This window comes from Pan troglodytes, chromosome 12, assembly GCF_028858775.2.
Source record: "Pan troglodytes isolate AG18354 chromosome 12, NHGRI_mPanTro3-v2.0_pri, whole genome shotgun sequence".
In the NCBI taxonomy this organism is placed as follows: domain Eukaryota; kingdom Metazoa; phylum Chordata; class Mammalia; order Primates; family Hominidae; genus Pan; species Pan troglodytes.
In genome coordinates, this window is record NC_072410.2 from 52,008,401 (window position 1) to 52,032,570 (window position 24,170).

General features: G+C 46.5%; 1 protein-coding gene across 4 annotated transcripts in view; it reads left to right on the plus strand.

The window, feature by feature from the left end:
* ADD2 (adducin 2) overlaps positions 1-24,170 on the plus strand; it is a 111,325-nt gene that overhangs the window by 51,586 nt on the left and 35,569 nt on the right. For 3 of the 4 annotated variants that reach the window (XM_001143954.8, XM_063789020.1, XM_009442634.5), the window contains exons 2-7: positions 3,276-3,394; positions 10,028-10,244; positions 12,013-12,151; positions 20,098-20,249; positions 20,692-20,772; positions 23,944-24,093. In XM_001143954.8, the coding sequence (XP_001143954.1) occupies positions 10,062-10,244; positions 12,013-12,151; positions 20,098-20,249; positions 20,692-20,772; positions 23,944-24,093 (705 nt within the window). In that variant the 5' untranslated portion in view covers positions 3,276-3,394; positions 10,028-10,061. Of the gene's footprint in view, positions 1-3,275; positions 3,395-8,628; positions 8,652-10,027; positions 10,245-12,012; positions 12,152-20,097; positions 20,250-20,691; positions 20,773-23,943; positions 24,094-24,170 lie in introns of those variants that run through there. The other variant, XM_016948722.4, reaches the window with a different exon arrangement.

Consider the following 24,170-nt stretch of genomic DNA (forward strand, 5'->3'; position numbering starts at 1 on the left):
GGCTGCCAGAGGAGAAGACACATGAAATGCAGGGAGGAGGTGAAGAGAGGAGGGTGTTCCTGGCAGACTCCAGCCCCAACCAAGAATCTGCTTTGTGCCTCTTGGGTCCTGGGAATAGCCCCTGGAAAGCAGGGCAAATGCAGAGAGGTCAGGGGGCTGGGAATAGAGGTGTCATCTGAGTCTCAGCCTCATCCTACAGGGTAGCTGTCCTCAAGGAGAAGGGGCTGGCAGAGAGAAAAACGCACAGCTCCCAGCTGGGCATCGATGGGCTTGGATTGTTAACATGGGGTGTGCATTTGGTTTGACAAAGCCCATTTGGATTTAACACCTTATATTTGGAAAATGTGAAAAGTATACCTGCCATTTTGGTAATAAAGGCTAAATTTGACTAGGTTTTGGTTGGAAAAGCAGGGCTTTAAAAAGAAAAAAAAAGGTTAAGGAACACGGCCCCTAGAGACAGAGATGGATTTTTAGCAGGGCAGTGACAGGCATGGGCCAGGAAGGACTGTGGACCAGAGATCATTATAGGATGGAGAGATGGAGGCATGATTCAGGGCCTGGTGCTGCGGGTGGAGAGATATTTAGGACATAAAACCAGAGACCTCAGTGACCAATTAAATGTGCAGGGCAAAAAGAGGGAGTCAAGGTGGGATCCCATGGTGGGATGCCTGGTTGGTAGGGGGCAGAGAGGAGGGGGCTGGGGAGGCTGTGGTGTGGGGTGAGCAGGAGTGATGGTCCGTTTGCAGGTTGATTTTTAACGAGGCTGCAGGACACAGGAATAGGCAAAGGCCCCTGAGTGTTTTAATGTCCGGATTCACAGTCCAGAGGGCAGCCAACAAGGACTAGAATGCACTGCCCTAACTCCTGCCGCCTCACAGCCCAGCTTGACTGCACACCAAGAGCAGGGGGCAGGTGGCTCTGAGGGGCTGTGCCTCTGGTGCTTTCTGAACCACCCAGGGGGTGTCAGGCATCTGTTTTCACTACATGGGGCACCATGGCTCACACTGTCCCTTGCATCTCTGCTCTGCCTGAGGGATGTGGGGGCTGGAAGCTGGAGAGAGCTAGGTTCTCAACGCATGTGCTAGGAAGCTGAAGTCTGCACAAGAGGTGATGCTGTGCTTGGTACAGCAGCTTCAGCAGGCTCGGAGGGTTCTGTCTGGCCAGGATTATCTAAACTCCCCCAGGACAGCAGCCCTGCTCTAGGTGCTGGGGCCTCTCTAGAGCAGCCCTGGCATTAGGCCTCTTTCTCTTCCCTTCTCTCATTAAAACTTGCTGATCTGGTGCCTGTCCTGCCTGCTCAGCCCAACTCCCCATTCAGAGATTTGACAGTTTCATTGCCACAGGACAATGGTTTCTAGCTAATACAATTGCCTCAAATACCTCTCAGGACTATTTTCATTTTAATTAGGGCGTAACACCATAACCCAAGGAATGGTGCTCTGGTGGGGGAATTTCAGCAGCAATGGGGGTTGGGGTGGGAATTATTTTGTTCACTGTATATTTACATTGGGGGTAAATGTTTGCTTTCTTACAAGAATGGTACAGGCTACTTCTAGGGGTAAAGGATTAATTCTATTAGTACACATAAAAAATAGCTGAGATTCTGAAAATTCAAATCTTAGCAGGTTGTGGCCACAGGGCAGCCTCAGACCTTCTGGGGAAGGAGAGGAAGCTGGTGTTTGAGGCTGCAAGATTGGTCCTTAGGGAGGGCAGTGGAGATACATCAGCAAACCCCACCCTGAGGCCAGCCCTGGAAGGGAGGCCATTGGAGAAAGGCAGCATCAAGTGGTGGCTAGGACCCTGTTCTAGCTAAAAATAGAACCTCTGGGAGAAGGGCCTCAGCCGGCACTGGATGTGCAGAGCACAGAGTCTCACTCTTAGAAGCAACCTGTTCCTAAGTAGATGGGCGAGCATCAGGACTGGGCTCAGGGACCATCTGGCACTGAAACACTGAGCCCCAGGCCCCCTGGCTGGACTGAGGAGGAGGCTGAGCCTTAGTGTGTGTGCAGGTATCCTGGATTCCCACAGGCACATTGTACCTACCAAGACGAGTTCTCCTTGTCCCTCATTGGTGGGACGAGTCTCTTCGAATGCCTCCACTCTGGACAGCATTGGGTCAGGGATGGAAGTGAGCTGCCAGTAAGCCAGAGCCATGGGCAGGCGGCGGTAGGGTGGGGGTACTCAGGGATGCTGCCAGCCCTGGGTGAGACAGCCCCCAGCAGCTCTGGGTCAGAACAACAGGATGTCCAAGTGAAAATGGAAAATGATCACTTGTCATTACTTGTCTTTATTTTTAAACATTTTGACAATTAATGCTTTGAAGACCTTGATTCCTAGGAGTTTTGGAGTAGTAACTCACCCTAGTTTGTAAGGTATTAACAACTTTATATTCCTCCTTCAGTAGTACTTTAGGACCTTTTATCCAGATATTAGCTGGGGCCTTTCTTCCCCTTGAACTCTGGGTGAAATGGCCTTGAATTCACCCATGGACAGCCTGTGCAAATCTAAAACTCTCCCATTTTCCTGGGATGCGATATTCTTCAGGCTGCTTCTGCGTCTTGGGCTGCATCCAAACATCACTCACATTAGCATCTGTGAGTTTAGCAGCTGTTAGTGAAGTGTTTTGGGGGTCTCAGGAAGGGAGATCCTCCCAGCCCAGCAACTCACCACCACGTCTGGGCTCGTGCAGGAGTTCCACATTCTGCGCCCTCCACCAGGCCAGGGCAACCGCTTTCCCTGGAGGCCTTGCCAGCCAGCACTCAGCAAAGAAATTCTCCAATTCTTCTCTTTAAAAGGAATTTTGATCCCAATTGTAAAGATAATGCAGCTTTCTTTACCTTTTTTCTTTTGAGACAGAGTCTCACTCCCTCCCCCAGGCTGGAGTGCAGTGGCGCGATCTTGGCTCACTGCAACCTCCACCTCCCGGACTCAAGCAATTCTCCTGCCTCAGCCTCCAGAGTAGCTGGGACTACAGGCACCCACCACTACACCCAGCTGATTTTTGTATTTTTAGTAGAGATGGGGTTTCACCATATTGGCCTGGATGGTCCTGATCTCTTGACCTCGTGATCCCCCCACCTTGGCCTCCCAAAGTGCTGGGATTACAGACATGAGCCACTGTGCCTGGCCTCTTTACCTTTTTAAAGGCATAATTTGCTTTTAAAATAAAAATTCATTTCAAGTTCATTTTAAGGAATTTCCCAGAAGCTCTTATAAATCAGGTGAAGAGTCATGGTGGTGCAGGCCCTGACACTTGTCATGTTTGTGTTTTGCAGTTTCCACCTGGATGTTTGAGGTTGTGTAGATGTGGCCAGCACCCTTGAGAGTGGAGCTAGGGGGTGCAGACTGAGCAGTGAACAGAAGGAGCCTTGGACAGGGCTGGGCCAGCCTCCCGGTAAGTAAGCAGTAGTTTCTGGTGGTGACGGGGGTGATGCACACTTTTTGGCTGGGCCCATCACGTGAGGTACAGACAAGGCCCTTTGCATGAGGATGAGCTTCCAGACACTCAGGTCATTGCTATGAAGTCCCCTTATCCTGCTGACTCAAGACCTACCATAGAATCTGAAGGACCTTAGAAGTCACTAGTCCACCCCCTGCCCGTGGTTCAGCAAGGACAGAAGCCCCTTTACAGCATCGTGTGCTCACTCTGATTCCCAGCAGAGAGAACTCCCCACCTGACAAGGCAGCCTGTTCCACCTTCCCATTACTGAGCAGCTCTTGCCCTTAGGAAGTTCTCCCCCATGCCCTCAGCTGCAATCTGCCTGTCTGTAACAACCACCTGGTTTCCTAGTTCTGGCCTCTGAGGTTCTAGAGAACCAGCCTAATTCTTCTTCCACATGGCAGCCCAGCAGATGTTTTGGGACAGAATGATGGAGTGGAGAACTGCAGGATGTGGGGCTAGAGACAAACCTGGTTGAAATCATGACTCCACTGTTATCTGTGTGACCTTGAGCAAGTTTGTTAATCTCTTTGTGATTCAGTTTCTTTATGGTTTTTTTTTTGTTGTTGTTGTTTTTTTGAGACAGGGTCTCCCTCTTTCACCCAGGCTGGAGTGCAGTGGTGTGATCTCAGCTCACTGCAACCTCTGCCTCCCAGGTTCAAGCAATTCTCCTGCCTCAGCCTCCCAAGTAGCTGGGACTACAGGTGCACACCACCATGCCCGCCTAATTTTTGTATTTTTAATAGAGACAGGGTTTCACCATGTTGGCCAGGCTGGTCTCGAACTCCTGACTTCAGGTGATCTATCCGCCTTGGCCTCCCAAAGTGCTGGGATTACAGACATGAGCCACTGCACCCAGCCTATCTTTATTTTGTTCAAGTAAAACTGGAACAATAATATCGACCTCATAAATTGGTCCTGGGGGCGAAAATACATCATGAATAAAAGTTGCCTGGTAATATTATGTCACCAATTCCCTGTCATCAGCTGGCTGTCCTCCAATTCAATTCAATTCTGACATGAACTACCCCAAGTTGAAGGGCACACAAGCTAACTACTACAAGATAAAGGACAAGGTCACCAATATGACCATCCCCACCTCAGGCACCAGCCACAGTTGGGGTCCCCAGGTCACCCACGCTTCCAACTGACTTGGCTATAAATTTAGGAGTTCCCATGACCCCTCTTCAGGTTCAATAATTCATTAGAATGAGTCACAGAACTCACCGAAAGTATGGTACTTGCAATCATATTTCAAAGGGTCCAACTCTGGAACACCCACATGGAAGAGATGCATGCATAGGTCAGGGTGTAAGGTGGGGCACACAGAGCTTCCGTGCTCTCTCCTGTGGAATCCAGGCCCATAACTCTCCCAGCACATCAATGTGTTCACCAACTAGAAAGTTCCCCCACACCTTGGTGTCCAGAGTTTTTTTTAAAAATCAAGGGGCATTTGTTACACCTTGGTGTCCAGAGTTTTTTTAAAAATCAAGGGGCATTTGTTACAGAGGCATGAGTGGTTAAATCATTTGCCACTTGTCTGGACTCAATTTCTAGCCCCTCTCCCCACTTTGGAAGTGTTGGGATTGGTAGGGGGTGGAGCTGCTGCTACAGGCTTCTAATCATGTGCTTGGGTTTTCTGGGGTGGCTAGACCCTTCCTTGAAACCAAGGGCCTATCATAAGTCACCTTATTAGTATAAACTCAGGTTCAGTTGAAAGAGGCTCATGATGAATAACAAAAGACATTCCTACTGTCTTTTGGGCATTTTAGGAATTCCAAAGGTTTTTGAAACTCTGTGCCAGGAACCAGGGACAAAGATGACATATAGTCTTTCTTATGTCACACCTGGCTCATCACACGCTGGTCTCCTCTGATCTTCAGCATCCTGGTGAGCTTCTTTTTTGTGATATCGAGGTTGACCTGTTCCCATTATCTGGTTGGGAAACTGGGCATTCTCAGTCTTTTTCTGGATGTTCTTCTTTTTGTCGATGTAGCTCAAGATTGAATTAGTTTTTTAGACTAAAACACATAATTACAGTTATTTAGTGTGCACCTGTTTATAATTGAATCACAAGCCTCTCATTACTTGAATTCCTAATGCTAAGATGACTTAAGCCCCTCAATCACACATAATAAGAGTAAATAGTTAATAGCACTTGCTATATACCAAGCCCTGTTTTAAATACTCCACATACATTAACTTCACTAATCCTCACAAGTACGTTTCAAGGTAGTTAATTTACTACAGTCCCCATTTTATATGTGGGGAAACGGAGGCACAGAGCAGTTAAGTAACTAGCTCAAGATTACACAGATAATAAGTGGCACAGCTGAGATTTGAACCCAGGTAGTCTTGTTCCAGAGTCTGTGCTTTTAATCGCTAAGCCATTCTGCACATAACTTTTTGGAGACAGAAGGAAGGAGCACAAGAGGATGCCTGTGATTCACAAAGCCAAAGGGTTGGCTCAGGCCCCTGCTGTGATGGTGATGGAGTCAGGGCTTCCATGTCCTACACCACCCCCATCGGAGTACCTCTGGAGCAACCCTCTGGGGCAGGGCTCTAAGAAGGGAAGGCAGGCCCTGGGGCATAGCGGTGTGAGCTCCTGTCCATCAGGCCCAGAGCTTCTTGGTTCTTTGTACTTCAGGGAGGGCAGAGCTACTTCACAGCCTTCACAGACCAGTTACTGGGGAATGCAACCACTCCATGGGGAAGGGGAGAGGGTCAATCTTTTCCTGCCTGGAAGGCTCAGTACAAGGCTGTGCTGGCCAAAATGATCCCAGTCCCAGAGAAGCTGAGAGTTCAGTTGGCTTAGAGCCTGGAGTCCTAGGGAGCACAGGGGGCTCACATGCCTATGCTCACATCCAGTGTACTCACTGGGGAAGGGGAGTTGCTTGTTGCTGTTTTAAAAATAATATCAAAGGTTCAGGGCTTTGAAAGTGCCAAAGAGAATTAATTTACTATGATGAGTCACTAAACAGAGAAGGAGTGGGGTTCGATGAGGTGATGTCTCTGGAAGAATTTTGTTCTGCCGTGCTGCCTGCCCAGAAGAATCTGAGTGGGGGCCACATGTCTGTGTGGCTCTGATGCAGTTCTATTATGTTTGACTTTGTCATCCCTTCTTATCCTCAAGGTCCAGGGATGAGGTTGGGTGTGAGCATGATAGAGGTGAAATATTCTTAACTAACGCCATGCACATGGGACTGACTGGAATCCACAAGGCCAATGTGTGTTCTTTGCAGATGTTTCTCTTTTGGCATCTGACTTGTGGGAGAGACTCTGGGGGAAAGTGGGAAGGTCTCTTGCTCCAGGAAACCCAGATCCTCCATGCTTCTGCCTTTATTACATGAATGTATCTGTCTCCAACTCAGATAAATCATAGAGTGTCAGAGCTAGAAGGGACCCCAGAGGTCATTTGGTTCATTTTCTGATTTAGAGCTGGGCAAAGTGAGACCCAGAGAGAGGCAATGACTTGCCCAAGCCCATGCAGCTACTGAGTGACAGATAGGGGCAAGATTGCAGGTCCCTGACTTCTAGTCTAGAGCTCAGTCCACCAGCAACATCCCTGACTCAATCACTCTTTTTCCATTCAGATGAAAGGAAAGGGTCTGGATTTAAATGTTGCCAAGTATGACCACAACCATTCTAGCAGCCTGCCAAATCTGTTCCAAAATCTTTCTTTACAGAATCTTTTTTTTTTTTTTTGGCTCCCACTCCCAGCAGACCCCTTCCCCTACCTCCGACCCTTCATCTCCGTCCCCTATTATCAAATATTTTGTCAACACTGCTGGTAAGTGTGGTGCTGGTTGGGGGAGATCAGGTAAGGGCTTTCATAAGAAGATGACTAACTAGTGGAATGATTAAGATTATAGGTCCTGGTTTGGCAGCTTTGCAGAAGTGGGCCATGGTGGCATTTGGAGCACTCCCACTGCCTGTTAAAAGAAAAATTTTAGACGAATTAAACTTAACAGAGTTTGAGCAAAGCATGATTCAGGAACTGGGGAGCCCTCAGAACCAGAATGGTTTCTGAGTGACTCTGAGGCTGCCACATGATTGGATACATTTATGGACAGAAAAAGGAAAGTGACCTACAGAAAATGGAAGTGAGATACAGAAATGGCTGGATTGGTTACAGCTTTGTATTTGCTTTATTGGAATAGTGTTTGAATAGTTGGCCACCTGTGATTGATGGAAGCTCAGCTGCTGTGGTTGGCTGAGACTCAGCTACTTGTCACAAGAGTAGGTTACAGTCTATTACACATCAAGTTGGGTTACAGTTTATTATACGTGGAAAAGCCCTTAGGCCACACTTAAAATATGTAGGGAGGCAGCTTTAGGCCAAACTTAATGTAACATGTCCCAGGCCAAGTGTATGATAGCAGATGGTGGTTTGAACGAGGGGAGGGGCCTAGATAGCTATGGGACTTGGCCTGTGATATGAGAGTCAGATTATGTGAGGTTTTGTGCCATCTTATGTCAGACTTGCTAGAAATGGCCAACACCTGGAATGGATGCCTTCCATTACATGTTGCAACCATTAACATCTAAACTATAGATATTTCAACCGAGGCTGCTCACTAGGGATTAGGGAGCTTTTGAAAAATCCTGATGTCCAGGTCATACCTCAGACTAATTATATTAGAATATCTGGCATCAATAGATTTTAAAGTTCCCAGGTGACGCTATTGTGCACCCAAGGTTGAGAACCACTGCTCTAGGCTGAGGGCTCAGGCCATCAGCTGACCCTTGAGGAACTCTGTCCATGCGCCTTCCCTTGAACGAACTGTTTGCCTTTCCCCTAGAGGAAGAATGCAAACAAGAACAACAGGAAACCATCTGTGTATTCTGGGCTGATGGGATGGCCTTCCACTGTCCTCCAAGCTTATCTATGGCATCATTCTCCCCTCACCCCACCCAGAGAGACTGCAAAGGTAGAGTGTGGAGTTCTGGTAGAATGTGGAAGAAGAGGTTACAGGCAGCTCAGGGACAACAAGAATATGCTCTACTGGACATCAGCAAAGCCTCCTTTGTAATGAGCTTCTGACCAGAATCAAGGGTAGGCTGGGGCCAACAGGACTGCTGGAGCAAGGCCGGAGGAAGCCAGGACTGGCCAGCCACGGGCAAAGGGCAGATCAGGACCTGGGAGGCCAGGAGTCTTCTCCCAAAGAACAAGAGAGCATTCCATCTCCTCATGGAATGGGAGCCCCTGGAGGTAAAGCAAGGGAGTGGCAGGTTATGGATGAGAACCCAGGTGTCCTGGTCCCTTGTAATGCTCTTTTATTTGTATCTTCCCATATATGTTAAAAAGCTAATTATTGTTCAGCCAAAGTACATGCTGCCTTCTGCTGAGAAGAGAATCAGCCAGCAGGGAGAAGGCCAACGCTCTGTAAGGCCACCCTGGGTGTTGAAGGGGCAGAGCACCGATTTGAAGGCCTTGCAGTGCCGACACAGGAAAGGAGACTGGCTTCGCCAAATTCCCACAGCCGGGAAGTGAAGCCCGGAACTGCAGGCTTACTCTTCATAAGGGCTCCAAGATAGCAACAGAAAACATTTCTTCATTCATCATTCACGCATTTTAAAAAGTATTCTTGATTAGAAAAAATCCACAGGTTTCCCCCAGCTTGACTCTCCAGAGGCTGTCGTGGTCCTTGCTCCAGGGAGCAGGTTTACACGCAGCACGTGGGGCTCTGGCAGCCGGGCAGCATGGCACCCTGCAAACCATATTTAGTTGTTGTTTCTCAACATGAGTTGAATGGGATTGGAGAGAAAATAATTTTCCATTAATAAAGTTGCACACCTCTTTTTAAACTTGGAATAAGAATCTGATCCTGCATTAAAGCAAGTTTCAGAAAAACAGATTCACCAATAAATTCCTTTCCAGGGGCCAGAGCGAAGTTTAAGTTGTAAAGAAAAGCATTGGGCAAAGCGCTTCCCACGTTTCAGTAGTTCCTGTGCTCTTTTAGTAGTAGTCTTAGTAGGCCCTGTTTAATAGTAGTGTTCTTTTGTGAATTTCCCACCATAATTTTTTTTTCTTTTTAGTTCTGTGGTACGTGTGCAGGATGTGCAGGTTTGTTACATAGGTAATGTGTGCCATGGTGGTTTGCTGCGCCTATCAACCCATTACCTAGGTGTTAAGCCCAGCATGCATTAGCTATTTCCACCATAATTTTTGAGGGGCCTTATTAGAGGGTTTCCATTTTAGATGAAGTACTGATTTCCAGTAAGTAGCTTACCACTGCATAGGTGCGCATCACAGAAATGCTCAACAAGGTCTGCAGGTCATGTTTCCATTCGGGGAACTCTCTACTACCAGCCAAGTGTGACCATTTAAGGGCTGGCTAGTTGGGGAAGGGAGTGGACACCTGAACCCATGTTTTTACTTAGTCTCATGGCACAGCAGCGCCCCTATAGATGGGTATATGGGGCCGCTGCTGGCGTCCTGCCCTCCTCCCCAGGCTCTGCCTCTACCATCCTAGGAACAGCCATACCCCACTGAGAATCCAACTGAACTTAGCCCTGTGCTCTGGGAAACGTGTACCCCGATGGGGAGCACCAACCTGACCGCATACCCTCTCCCCTTCTCTGTAGAGTTCCAGGAGCGAATTGCAAACCCACCGGGAAAATGAGCGAAGAGACGGTCCCCGAGGCTGCCTCGCCGCCGCCCCCGCAGGGGCAGCCTTACTTTGACCGCTTCTCAGAGGACGACCCCGAGTACATGCGCCTTCGCAACCGGGCGGCGGACCTGCGGCAGGACTTCAACCTGATGGAGCAGAAGAAGCGCGTCACCATGATCCTGCAGAGTCCCGTGAGTGGGGCTGACCCGGGCGGGAGAGGGCGCAGGGGGCGCTGGCTCTTCAGGACGTGTACCCACCCGAAAGATGAGTAACTCCTCTTTCCCTTGCTCAGGGTCAGTAGAAATGTAAGCCCACTGAGCAAGACGGATCTGGTCACCTGGGGCCTTGACACTCTCCCTTGTAACTGGTGGATGGCAGAACCTGGCTTGTGTGCGGCAGTTTGGCTTGGTGCGGGGGGAGGTGGGATGGAGACAGGAGTCCCCCTCAGTTTCCTGTGCCCCTTCGGAGCCTCAGTTCCCAGTCTTCCCTCCTCACCGAAAGCTATGACAGTGAACGGACAAATCCATGTAACCTGGAGACCAGCAGGGTGCCAGGAGGAGGGCTTGGGGCTCCCTTTACTGAACACCACAAAGTAAGAACTTTCTGTCGGGACAAATGAAGCTTTGACATGAATGGGATGGGGCTGAGGAGAGCCTGGAAGCCCCAGGAGGTGGGTAGAGTGGAGGGCTCAGCCGGGCTGTGGGATGGGGTGCGGGAAGGGAAGGCAAGTCGGGATCACTCACGTCCCTCCTTACTTGGGGCCAGTGGGTTCCTGCCTGGCATGGACACAGCTCCTCCTTGAGGCAGGTAGTGCCTTGAGAAGGCCAAAGCATGGGCCCTGTGGACCACTGAAGGCAGAGGGAGATCACTGTGGTGGAGGCAAGAGGGGTCTGACTGAGGAAGAGCTTGGGGGGCCTCAGGAATCAGCCCATGATCCTAAGGATCGGGAAGCCCAGGGACAGAGTTGGCATCTCCAATTGCTTGCCAGGATGGGCTCAAGAGATGGGAGCCACTCTGCCTTGGCCTTCTGGGCTCCAGAGAGCCAGGGCCTGTGCAGGGGCTGTGTGAGGCCCTGGCTGGGAGCCATGGTGCATACTCAGGCCACACAGAGCAGCTCCAGGGAATGGGCCGAGGTCCAATATCTGTGCCCAGATATTGTGTTGGGGAGCTTGGAGGAATATGGCAGATGCTGAAAGCATTGGGGTGAAGAGCCTCTGGGAAAACCCCCAGAGTGTGACTAGGAGGGGTGGCAAGGGGGTTAGGAGAGGCGGCAGAGTTAGCACCAGCCCAGATTTCAGGGCTCAGGCAGTACATAGGGGTTGGAGGAGGGCCTGCTTCCTTCTGTCCTTTTACAGGTTGGCCAACACACCTAAGTGGCCCCCCATTTCCTCCTGAGTGTTTTCTCCTGCCACCTGGTGGGCAGGATTCCTTGCTTATGGCTTCATGGTCTGAAAAGCCAGGCTTAGAGTTGGACATCAGGAGTGGAAGCGACCTCAGAGGTCATCAAATCTTCCTGTTCTTCCTCCTACCCTTTCATTAAGCACATGAGGAAACTGAAGCCCGAAAGAATCACAGGCATCGCTAATGGAGAGGGATGGTGGCTCTCTCCATTCAGTTCTGCCTAAAAAAAAGTCCTTCATTACTAAAGTGAAGTCCTACCATGTCTGATGGTGGGGAGGGGTCTTGGCCCTCATTTAGACACAGAAAGGACCTGGAATCTGGATTACTGCCCACAGGGCAAGGGAACACAAGATCCATTCCCAGCATTTCTTTGTTGCTTCCCATACAGCAATTCCTGAGGTCCTAGTGGAACTGCTCAGTGTCCCCTGTAGCTGGGGACCCTGAGCATGGCCCTGACCTAGCTGACCTAGGGGCAAGGGGTGGGCACTTGGAAGAGCTCATTGTTGGGCAGCTGTGTGATAGGCTGTGGGGGGACAAGCACCTTGGGGCCTGCTTCAGTCTTTCAGGGAGGAGCTGGAAGGCCTCATCCAGGAGCAGATGAAGAAGGGGAACAACTCCTCCAACATCTGGGCCCTGCGACAGATCGCGGACTTCATGGCCAGCACCTCCCACGCAGTCTTCCCAACATCTTCCATGAGTATGTGGTGTCTGGGGAGCTGCCAGGAGCAGAGGTGGAGGGGAGGGTGGGGTGGGGAAGAGAGGGAGGAGCAGCAAGAAGCATCTGGTTGCCAGGCTATGGAGTAAGCAGCCTATTGTGTTATCAGGCCTTGGGGAGCTCAGCAGCAGCCAGAGAGGTACCTGGCTCTGCTTCTGATGTTGCTGCAAATTAAACGTCCACAGAAAAATTACCCCAATGCCAGGAATAAGAGGGTGGAGGTGACTTCAGTGGATGGGAAGAGACCACTGAAGCCTGTGTTTCCATGCCCCACTAGACAGGCCAACCTGACTCCACAGATGAGGGCTGAGAGGAGCCAGCCAGGGCTATGCAGGAAGCCACCCTCCTGGGCTGTTATGCTCTGCCCATAACGTTTAAAAAACAAGCATCAAAAAATAACTCCCCCTCAATAAGATTATTACAGGGTTATGGCTGAAAACTGTGAAAATAACCAAGAAAGGGAAGCAGAAATCATTCTACTGTGTTCTTAAAGCCCTCATATTACTATTCTTAATATTTTGGTGAACATATATCCTTCCAGTCCTTTTTTTCTTAACATATATAGATTATGCAAACACAAATGTAATCACATAAAATATGGTTCTATAATATAATTTTTGGTGGATACATGCTATTTAATAAATTTCCCATTGTTGGACTTTTAGGTTATTTCCAACTTTTTCTGTTAGGAACAATGCAATAAACATCCTTGTAAATAAACCTGAGATTATATCCATGATTATTTTCTTAAGATAAATTACTAGTAGAATTGCTGAATTGAAGTACATGCATGCATGTTTTAAAGACTTTAATGCAGAATGGCAGATTACATCCTTTCTCCAAATGGATCCAATTTACGTTCCCAACAGTAATGCGGTAGAGTGCCCATTTCCTCTACCCTGGTCCATAGTGTATACTACCATTTGTTTCATCCTCCTGATTCAGTAGGTGACAAATAATACTTTATTTGTGTTTTAATGTGCATTTGTTTGACTACTGATGAGGTTGGATATATTAATGTATTTTCACATACATATTGGACATGATTTTCTTCCTTTCTCTCTTTCTCTTTCTCTCGTTCTCTCTTTCGTTTTCTTTTCTTCTTCCTTTCCTTTTCCTTTTCTTTCCTTTTTCTTTTCTTTTCTTTCTTTTCTTTTCTTCTTCCTTTCCTTTTTCTTTTCTTTCCTTTCTTTCACGCAGAATCTCACTCTGTTGCCCAGGCTAGAGTGTAGTGGTGCAATCTCAGCCCACTGCAACCTTCCAGGCTCAAGCACTCCTCCCACTTCAGCCTGCCAAGTAGCTGGGACCGTGGCATGCACCACATGCCTGGATAATTTTTGTATTTTTTGTGGAGACAGGGTTTCACCATGTTGCCCAGGCTGGTTTGGAACTTCTGGGTTCAAGTGATCCACCCACCCGGGTCTCCCAAAGTGTTAGCATTACAGACGTGAGCCACCGTGCCCGCCCCTGACTTTCTTTTTATAGTAAATTGCCTTTTTACATCCTTTGCCTATTTTCCTATTAGTGTATTATTTTCTTATAGATTTTTACATTTTTATAAAGTAAAGCTGTTTCTTTATTATCTGTCAAATATATTGCTTTTTTTTTTCCAGTTTCTCCTTTGTCTTTTAGTTTTGTCCATGGCATTTTTTTTTTGTCTTGTAGAATTCTTTAGTTTCTTTGTAGCAGAAACCATTGTAATTTTCCTTTGTGTGTTCTGCTTTTGATTGCATGCTTAGAAATACCTTTCCCATGTTTCATCATCTGATGGAACAAATACCCTTAATTATGCATTTGTCAATTTTCCTCAACTGTTTGTACAAGTTTATTCTTTACAATAACTTTAGGCCAGACACAATGGTTCATGCCTGTAATCCCAGCACTTTGGGAGGCCAAAGCAGGTGGATCACCTGAGGTCAGGAGTTTGAGACCAGCCCGGCCAACATGGTGAAACCCTGTCTCTACTAAAAATATAAAAATTAACCAGGCATGGTGTTGCATGCCTGTAATCCCAGCTACTTGGGAGGTTGAGGCGGGAGAATTGTTTGAACCCTAGAGGTGGAGGTTGCAGTGAGCTGAGATTACACCACTGCACTCCAGCCTGAGCGACAGAGCAAGATTCTATCTCAAAATAGCAAAAACAAAAATCAAACTTTAGAATTATTTTATCAAGTCCCCCCATTGACCTTAAAAATTCCTTTTGGGATTTTGATTGGGATTACATTAAATGAATAAATTGATTTGGTGAAGAATTTATAAATTTATAATTTTATATTAGAATGTAAGCTCTGTAGGGGAAATTTGTAAGTTTGGTCCACTGCTATATCCTTTGATTTAGAATGTATCTGGCACATAGTAGGTACTTAAAAATATTTACATGAGTGAATTGTAAATCTTTTCAGAAATGAGATATGTCTTTTATTTATTTAAGTCTTCTTTCATATCCATCAGAGAAGTTTAGTAATTATTTTCATGTAGTTCTTACTAATTTCTTATGAAGTTTATTCTGAAATTTTTAAATAACTTTGTTATTTTAAGTGAATCTTTATCCATTCTATTTTCTTTCTGGTTATAGTTCTCATTTAAGATAAATTGTTAGAGATATATATACACATATAAGTGTGTGTGTGCATGTGTGTATACACTAGCCCCTTATTGAACTCTTATTTAAATTTTAATATCATCTCAGTTAATTCTTTTGGGTGTTGTATATACAAAAATCACATAACCTGCAAATCATGATCATTTTGCTTCCTTCATTTCAACATTTACCCATTGGTTTATTTTTCCAGTTTTCTCATTGCATCTGTTAGAATTTTCAGAACAATGTTTAATAATAGATTAGTTATCCTTGTCTTATTTCTGACTTTAATGGAAGTTGTTTTACCACAAGAGTTTGAGACAATTATTTTTTATCGTGTTGAGGAAATATCTTTTTATTCTAGTTCACTATGAGTTTTTCTCAGGAATGGATGTTGAATGTCATAAAATACATTTTGGCCATTTATTGGTTTTTTTTTCCCTTGAACTATTGACGTGATGAGTTTTAGTAACAGATTTCTGAGTATTGAACTCCTTTTTCATTACTGAAATAAATCAATCTTGGTCTTGATGCATTCTTTTGAAAATACCCTTCTGTATTTGATTTTCCAGAATTTTATTAAAGATTTTTGCATTCATATTCACACATGAGATTGGTTAGCAGTTCACTTTTTGGGCAGTCTTTACCTAGTATTGATACCATGACTGTAATTTCATAACATGAATCAAGGTGATTTCTCTCTCTTTTTTACCCTGATATAGTTTAAATAAGATAGGAAATCTCTGTTCCTTGAGATTTATTATTCACTTAGAATGTCATCTAGATCTGGAATATTTTTAGGGATTTTTGATGTTTTTGTCCTCAGTTTCATCTGGGGTTTTAAAATTTATTTTGCTGCTTCTTGGTTAAGTTTTCGTCATATATTTTGTGTAAAATAAACCATTTTATGGAGTTTTTCAAAATTACGAGAGTCATTTACAGTATTATTTTTATCATTCAAATTTCCTGCTAAAGTAGATGAGATAACATCCCATTCTCATTCCTGGTGCTATGTAAATTTTTGCTTTCTCTTTACTGACCAATCTAGATATTTGTTTATTCATAGATCATCTCACATAAGCCAATTCTTGGATTTACTTATTGGTCCTGTTATTCTTTCTGCTTCCTGATTCATCAGTTTTATTTCTATATTCATTAATCCTTTTCCATAACTTTTCTATTTTGTTATTTATGTATTTTCTAGAGTAGCATAAAATGTATTTATTTTTATACTTAATTCAATAATAAAGACATTTAAGGCTATAAATTTTTTTCTATGAGTATATGTTTGGCCTTATCTCAGGAATTTGACACATAGTAATTATTTTATTGTTAATTTCTAAATAGCTTGCAGTTGCTGTTTGGACTTTATTTTTCTTCTAAGAGCTATCTAGGAGTGTTTTCTTATTTCCAAGTCGTTGAATGCTTAGTCTTTTAAAGGTTTGCTAATAGCATTGGATTTTATTGCATTATGTTTAGAAAATGTGGCCTATTTAATTTCTGTGTTGGAGATGTATTCAGGTATTCTTTGTGGCCTAATAATATCATTTAAAAATGATAATGGGTATATACCATCTCTATAGCATGGTATTTAATCTATATTTTTGTCTTAATTTGATTTTGTAAAAAATTTTCTCCCATTACATTTGATTTCTGTTCATTTCTCTTGGTATTTATGATAGTTTTTGCTTTCTATGTCTTGAAATATTCACGGCATAAGCATGACTGATAGTTATAGCTTCGTTATTGATTGCATCTTTAATTCATATAAAATGACCTATAAAATAGCTTCTTTGTATAAGAGAATATTGTTTTGCCCAACTTCTATTTTGATAATAGTGTGATGACCTCTGCGTAGTTTTTGTTTATATTTGCCTGGTGTATTTTTGATCTTCCTTTTATTTTTACCTCTTTGGAGCCACTTTATTTTAGTGGGGGTTTTTTTGTTTTGTTTTGTTTTTGAGACAGGATCTTGCTCTGTCTCCTAGGCTGGAAAGCAATGGTGCAAACACAGCTCACTGCAGCCTCAACCTCCTGGGCTCAAGTGATCTTTCTGCCTCAGCCTCCCAAGTAGCTGGGACTACAGGCATGTGCCACCATGCCTGGGCAATTTTAAAATTTTTTATAGAGACGAGTTCTCACTATGTTGCCCAGGCTGGTCTGAAACTCCTAGGCTCAAGCGAGTTTTCTGCATCAGCTTCCCAGAGTGCTGGGACTGCAGGTGTGAGCCACTGTGCCTGGCCTGTTTTTATTTTTTGTAAACTTCCTATAGCATTGCCATCTGACATTCTGTGGCTATAACAGAGAAATGGGATAGCCAATTTTTTTGGTTCCTTTTTAGGTCGCCAAACATTTTTTTTCTAGATGCTTATGGATATTTTCCCCTTATCCCTGTATTTCAGAAATGTTACCAGGAAGCATATAATTGTAGGTTTTTTTTTTTTTTATATGAACTTTCCCCATAATCAGTGAGTACTCACATGCGCAGGTCTTTTTTTTTTTTCAGTTCAGAAAATGTTTCTTCTACCATATTCACATGGCTTATCTATAGCCGGGCTCTCTGGTTTTTATCTCCCAAATCTGTCATATTCTCTACCATCCTTTCCATGTCTGTCATTATACTCTTCCTCCTGAGAAAGGAATAGGGCTGACCAGCATTCCCATTGCCTCACCAATCAACATCTGTCAGGAAGACAGATGGATGCCTGGAAATCTGCTTGGTACACATCCAGGATATCTGAGTCAGGGATGTGGAGAGGGGAAGTTTCAAGTACCATGAGTTCAAGCCCAGATAGGTTGTTATCTGTCTAGCTCCATTTGCCTTAGAAATTGGGGTTTTGAGCATCAGTGTGCCCTTAAGTCTTAGCTTTCAGGGACCATGGTGAGTTTTCATCTTTTTCTGTGTTTTCTTAGGTACTTTGACTAAATGGCTCAGTTAGATCTGATTTATAAACGTGACATTTAGCCATCCTAACTTTCGTGAGGCCAATTAGAATAAGCTTTTAAAAACTTGTTGTAATATTATTTTCTTTTTAAAATGGATACCTAATAGTTGTACATATTTATGGGGTACAAGCGACATTTTTATATATAAATAATAATATAATGATCAAATCAGGATAATTGGAATAACCATCACCTCAAACACTTATCATTTATTTATTGGGAGCATTCCACATCTTTTCTTCTAGCTGTTTTGAAATACACTATGAATTCTTGTTAACTACAGTTGCCCTATTGTACTTTCAAATTCTAGAACTTATTCGGTCTGTCTGTGTTTTTGTACTCATTAATCAACCTCTCTTCATCCCACCTCTCTTGAGACTCAGAGCAGGGGATCGGGAGCTCCTTTTGAGCCCTCCTGTTCTCTTCTTCTTCTGCCCCTTGTACCTGTGGGTGAGGTCATCCTCTTAGTTGAACCTCCACGGGGTTGGGGAGAGGGACTGTCTTTGATACAGACACAGATGATGTGATGGGGTGAGTGTTTTCAGACCTGTTCTGGCCCCCTGGCCATCACTGGGGCCCCATGGTTATTTGTAGGAGAAGTATTCAAAGAACTGTGGTATAGACTATATAGACCTCCCAACATCAGCCCCACCTGCCCGCCTTTGCCTGGGGCCCTGTGCTTTTGACATGCCCTCCTTGCTGCTAGGCATGAAGCAGAGAAGTAATTTCTTGTCTGGGGAACCCACAGAGGGGAGGAGGCAATCCCAAACTGGTCAATTTGAATTAGAAATCCTTAACTTTGGAAGTTTGTTGTTCTCCTTGGCAGTCTAACTAGGCTTTTGGACCACTGCTGTCCCTGCTATCTGTGTTTGCAGGGCACCTGCCCTGGAGGTGTATCACCTCTGGTTCGCAAGGCCCTTGTGTGCGTTTCCTGACATGGGTGATTCAAGGCCTGCTCTGCTCGCTGGATGTTGGCCCAGCACCCAGTCTGCCCTCGCTTTTGTAGACCACGTCATCACTTCCACTAATGGCACACTCGATGCAGGACATACATCGTCCGCCCTCGCTTTTGTAGACCACGTCATCACCTCCACTAATGGCACACTCGATGCAGGACATACATCGTACTGCAGCAAGTTTCACAGAGGTGGTAAAAGCTTCCAAAGAGCATCCTGATCCATTAAAATCTTTGGTGGGAGCTGGGAGAGGCAGCATCAGGAGGCTCCCAGCCAGACACCATTTTAAGCCAGAACCTTTCCTATTGATTCTCTTATTAGTTCCTAGATGCTGATTCAGGTGCTGGAGCTCAGATGCCCTCTGGTCCCTTCCTGAGGCATGTAGGCAGTGGTCATCATGGTTAACGGGATAGACTGGATGTCATATCCTAGACCCTTGCATGCCCTGAGGACAAGACTATCAAACCCTCTAGGCCCATTTCCAAATCCCTTCCACATCCCCTCAAATTCCCAGAAAGAACCACCGTATAGCTAAGGGACTGCATGCCCAGAGAGGAGCCTAGGTACCCTGCCTGAGGCCTCTGGTCTTTCAGCCAGCCACAGCTGCACTCACTTCCAGAAGTTTATGACTTGTTAGAAAAACTTGAGGAAGTTACTTTCAGGCTGATCTGGCTTTCTTTTTTTGGGAGGGTGTGGGGGACGGAGTCTCGCTCTGTCCCCAGGCTGGTGTGCAGTGGTGCACTGCAACCTCCACCTCCCAGGTTCAAATGATTCTCCTGCCTCAGCCTCCTGAGTAGCTGGGATTACAGGCACGTGCCACCACACCCAGCTAATTTTTGTATTTTTAGTAGAGACGAGGTTTCACTGTGTTGGCCAGGATGGTCTTGATCTCTCGACCTTGTGATCCGCCCACCTCAACCTCCCAAAATGCTGGGATTACAGGTGTGAGCCATTGCACCCAGCTCTGATCTGGCTTTCTGTTTTCCCTGTTTCTAAATCACAGAAAATGTGATTACAAGGTGTCGTTAAAACAATGTAATAGCTGGTTTAATGACGAGTAACTTCTTCATTAATAATAACTGATGAAATATACCCATGTTTCCACTCAGAGATTTATTCTTGCTTTGATTCAGTGCCCATCTTCAGAGTTTATGGTAAGCTTGGCATTCCCGGAACCTGTGTGGCATTCCCAGAACCCTTCATTCTGTGGCCTTGAGACTTGCCATGATTTTTGAGCAAAAGCTTATCTGAATGAGCAGACTTTATTGGGCACAGACGTCGATTCTGTGGACTCCTCCCCCAGGTACAGGTCAAAGAATGTTTAATTCCCTGCCTGGGGAAGTCTCCTGTGCAGTTTTAGTCCAGTGAGAATTTGGAGAACACTGGAGCAAGGAAGGGGAGGGCAGATGGGCACTGGCCCTGAGAGAACTGCACTGTCCCTGCAGATGTCTCCATGATGACGCCTATCAATGACCTCCACACAGCTGACTCCCTGAACCTGGCCAAAGGGGAGCGGCTCATGCGGTGCAAGATCAGCAGTGTCTACCGACTCCTGGACCTCTATGGCTGGGCCCAGCTGAGCGACACCTATGTCACGGTGAGCAGAACACCCTGGAATTGGGTGGGGCACTGCATGTGGTCCCACAAAACCCAAAGGGAGAACTCCTGACCCTTGGCATGGCCATGGCACTGCTGGTGACCTTTGGCTAAAATGCACTGAACCCTTCCAAGTTTTTTAACCACTGTGGTCATTGATAAGGCATCCTGCCCAGCGGGCACTTCTTTGGATGGGAAGGAACTCCTGGATCTTATACTAGAGCTACCCTTGATCATAGTGAGTTCCCTTTTGTAGCTCCCTTTCCCCTGCTCCAAATAAAAGCTGAGTTCTTTTTATCTCTTATGGCTGGGGGGAGAGATAAGGGTTCATTAGAGGTGGACTTGGGTGCAGTAGATTCAGGGGAAGAGGGGATTCAAGCACAGTGTCCTTGGAAATGTCCTCTCTCCCTCCTTGCCCCTGAGAACTTGTGTCTTTCCTCCAGTTGAGAGTCAGCAAGGAGCAGGACCACTTCCTGATCAGCCCTAAGGGAGTTTCTTGCAGTGAAGTCACAGCGTCCAGCCTGGTGAGTACAGTCCAGCATCACTGCCCACTCCTTATTGAAATGACAGCACTCTCTCTGTTCCCACAGTGCTAGGTCATCTCCAAATTGGTCACTGTTGCGCTGTGGAGCTCACAATCTGATAGGGCAGAGAAGACACATGGAACAAACTAAGTGTCCAGAGCATGATGCGACCAAGAGACCAATTGCCAGGAGGAGGTAGCAAGTGCAGTGGGAGGGAGGAGGGAGTGGAGATGGGCCTGGCATCCTCTCAGCAGACTCATGGGATGGCTACGCCTGGGATTAGACCACAATGGTTGGGAATGGGGGGCCTTTCTGGTTAGGGGGATACATTAGAATAAGAACCAAAGCAGCACGAGATTTGTCCAGCACTGGCACCATTAGAGATGCTTCTGGGTCCCTTTTCAGTGTTGCTCCTTTTAGATGAGGTAGAGGCTTGCAAAAGTTGCTTTAGTTCAGGAAATATTTCCGGATGGGGAGAGGAAAGCAGTAGAAAGGACTGTCTTAGAAGCAGAAAAGGCCCAATCCTTCTCAGATACATGGGCTGTGGCTGCTATGCCATGTACCTCGGAGAGGAGGATACTACCTTGGGGGCTTCTGCCAGGCTTGAGACATGCTCAGGTGTAGAGTGCAGCTACTCACTCAAAAGTCCAGGCTCAGCAAGTCATAGAATATCTAGGCAGGGCAGGACTTCTACCATGGCCAAGGCCACTTGAGAGGCAAGAAAGGAAACTGGTGCCCAGGGAGGGTAAGCAACTTGCACAAGGCTACCCAAGGAGGTGATGGCCAAGTCAGAGTTGGGACCACAGAGAAAAGGATGACACAGGCTCTGTCTGTAAGGTGTTCATGGTCTGGTTGGAGGAGAGAGGCGAGGTAATCAGCTATAAAAGCTCAGGGTTACCGAGTGTTCCAGTAGAGGTGAAGGAAGCTTGGGGAGCCTGGAAAGGGGCACCCTGCCCCGCCAGGAGCTGTAGGAGAAAGAGGGAATGAGGGAGGAGGCGTCTAGCTGAAACCATGGTGCAGGAGTGGAGTCAGTGGGATATGAACCAGCGGGGTAAGCAGACTTAGATCATGGTGGCAAGGAGAGGTTTGGCAGAGGTGACTGTGTCCTCAGCAGGAGTGCAGCATGCATCAAACCCAGATGCATATAAGAGCCCTGTGCATGCATTTGGGAAGACAGGCCAAGTCTGGCTCAAGTATTCAGTATCTGGAGGTGACCTTGGGAAGGGGATCGGGTCCAGGTGATAAATGGCATGGAAGATCCTGTTATGGTGCTTTGGCTTTATTCTGCTGGACACTCAGAGCCACTGAAATGCAAGCAGGGGAGTAATGCAAGCAGATTTCTGTTGTAGAAAGATCACTCTGAAAGCTGTGTAGAGGCCAACCGACACCTAGGTGGGGATATTACAGCAAGCTGGGAAGGAAATTCCGGGCCTCTATGCTTAGTAAGCCTGCTGATCAGTTGGATTGGGAATATGGGATTGAGTTTGAGAAGCTGGTGGGACTTTCAAGAGATGTCAGTTGGCATTTGGTTATTCTAGGTTCAGAAGAGATGCAGGCTAGAGATACAGGTTTGAGTCATGGGCATGAGATGTTTATGAATTGTGTGTAGACATAGGGCTGCTGTGTGTGGTTGTGCAGTTTGTGCACTGCACAAGGGAGCCTGGCTAATGAGGAAGAGAAGAGAGGGTGAAATCCAAGCTGTGCTCCACTCACTAAGTGTGTCCTAGCATTGGGCTTCTGTTTTGAATTTGCACAAAGGCAATACCCACACACCAAGCCCTATGTCCCTGGGCTGTCCTCAAGAGGGGGTACCTGCTTTCTCATTTGTACAAAGGCACCGTATGGGAGGGTGGCTGCTGTATTAGGCTGTGGAGGTTCTTGAATGACAACAGATCACACATCCAACAATGAGATATAAAATATGTAAGATCAGAGAGAGATCATCCGAGAGAGGGAATTCTAAACAGGCCACATGTCTGAGGAAGTGGGGGAGCTGGGCTGAGGGAAACCAGAGGGCAGCACTCCACACTTGGGTTTAAAGTACCTGAGGTGGGAGAGTTGCTGCAGCTTTTAGGGGTCACGCTGCTTTGAAGTCTGTGAAATTCACTTAAAATAGGATATTGTAAGTGGAGATTTGTTGAACATCTTCCTGATGCTTCTGTGTAAGCAAACGCCAGCAGCACATCCTTCCGCCCACATTAGAGTCTGTCTCCCTGCTTTGATACCCATCTTGTCTGCCTGGACTTTCTGGGGTGGGGGTGATGGGCAAGTTGAGGAACTGCCCTGTGTGCCACATTCAGGATGTCACGGGTGTCTCAGTTTTAAGGGCTAAAGTTGTCATGAGTTTTAGAGACTATCATCTGGCTTGTTAACGTCCAGGGAACAACTGCAGTCAGTGAAGTTAGGTTAACTTCCAGCTGCCGGGAGATTGCACTCCGGGAAGTCGGGGAGGTGTTCAGTGAGAGCGTACTGGGAGGGGCTGGCTTCAGGATTTGGATTTGTGCCGAGTGATTTGAGAGAGAGTTCTGTTTACCTTGGATTGTGGGCTCTCAGGACACAGGACATTCTGTGATTGAATATTTTACTACTTTTTATCCAGGAGGCAGGGGAGTGGGGGCACGGAGTGAGGCTAGAGCTGTCACTGGTAAAGCAGCCGCAGCCTCTTTGAGCCTCATTGAGAAAGGGCTCAGTGTAGACATTACTCCCCCTGGAAGGCCTCTCAGATGCTTCTTTTCTGATGGGATGAAAGACTCCCCCTGTCTCTGTCTAGAGAATTCTGTGCATGACTCTTTTCTAGCACTTTGCTACCCCATGTGTGGTCTGTGGATCACTTGAGAACTTGTTAGAAATGCAGGCTCTCAGGGCCCCCTCAGCCTCTGAATCAGAACCTGCATTTGACTGGGCTTCAGGTGATTCACGTGAACAAAGTCTGAGAAACTCTGCTCTCGCATTTCTCCTGCTGAATTATAATCGTCTGTGCTCCCGTTAGACTGTGCACTCACTGAGGGCAGGAACTGGTTTGTTTTCTTCCAACACCAAGTCCGTCATTGCTCATGGTGTCTGGAATGTGTGAAGACAGGTGGGCGGCACATGCTGGGCCCACCAGCTGGGAGAGGAGTGAGGGGCCTCGGCCACCCTGTTGCCATAAGTCTCTCTTCTTCCCTGGCGCAGATCAAGGTGAACATTCTGGGAGAGGTGGTGGAGAAGGGCAGCAGCTGCTTCCCAGTGGACACCACAGGCTTCTGTCTGCACTCGGCCATCTATGCAGCGAGGCCCGACGTGCGCTGCATCATCCACCTGCACACACCGGCCACAGCAGCGGTGAGTGGACTCCTTCTCAGCCACCCAAGGAAAGACGTAAGGCAGCCGAGGTTGTAGCAATCTCGTCACTTAAAACA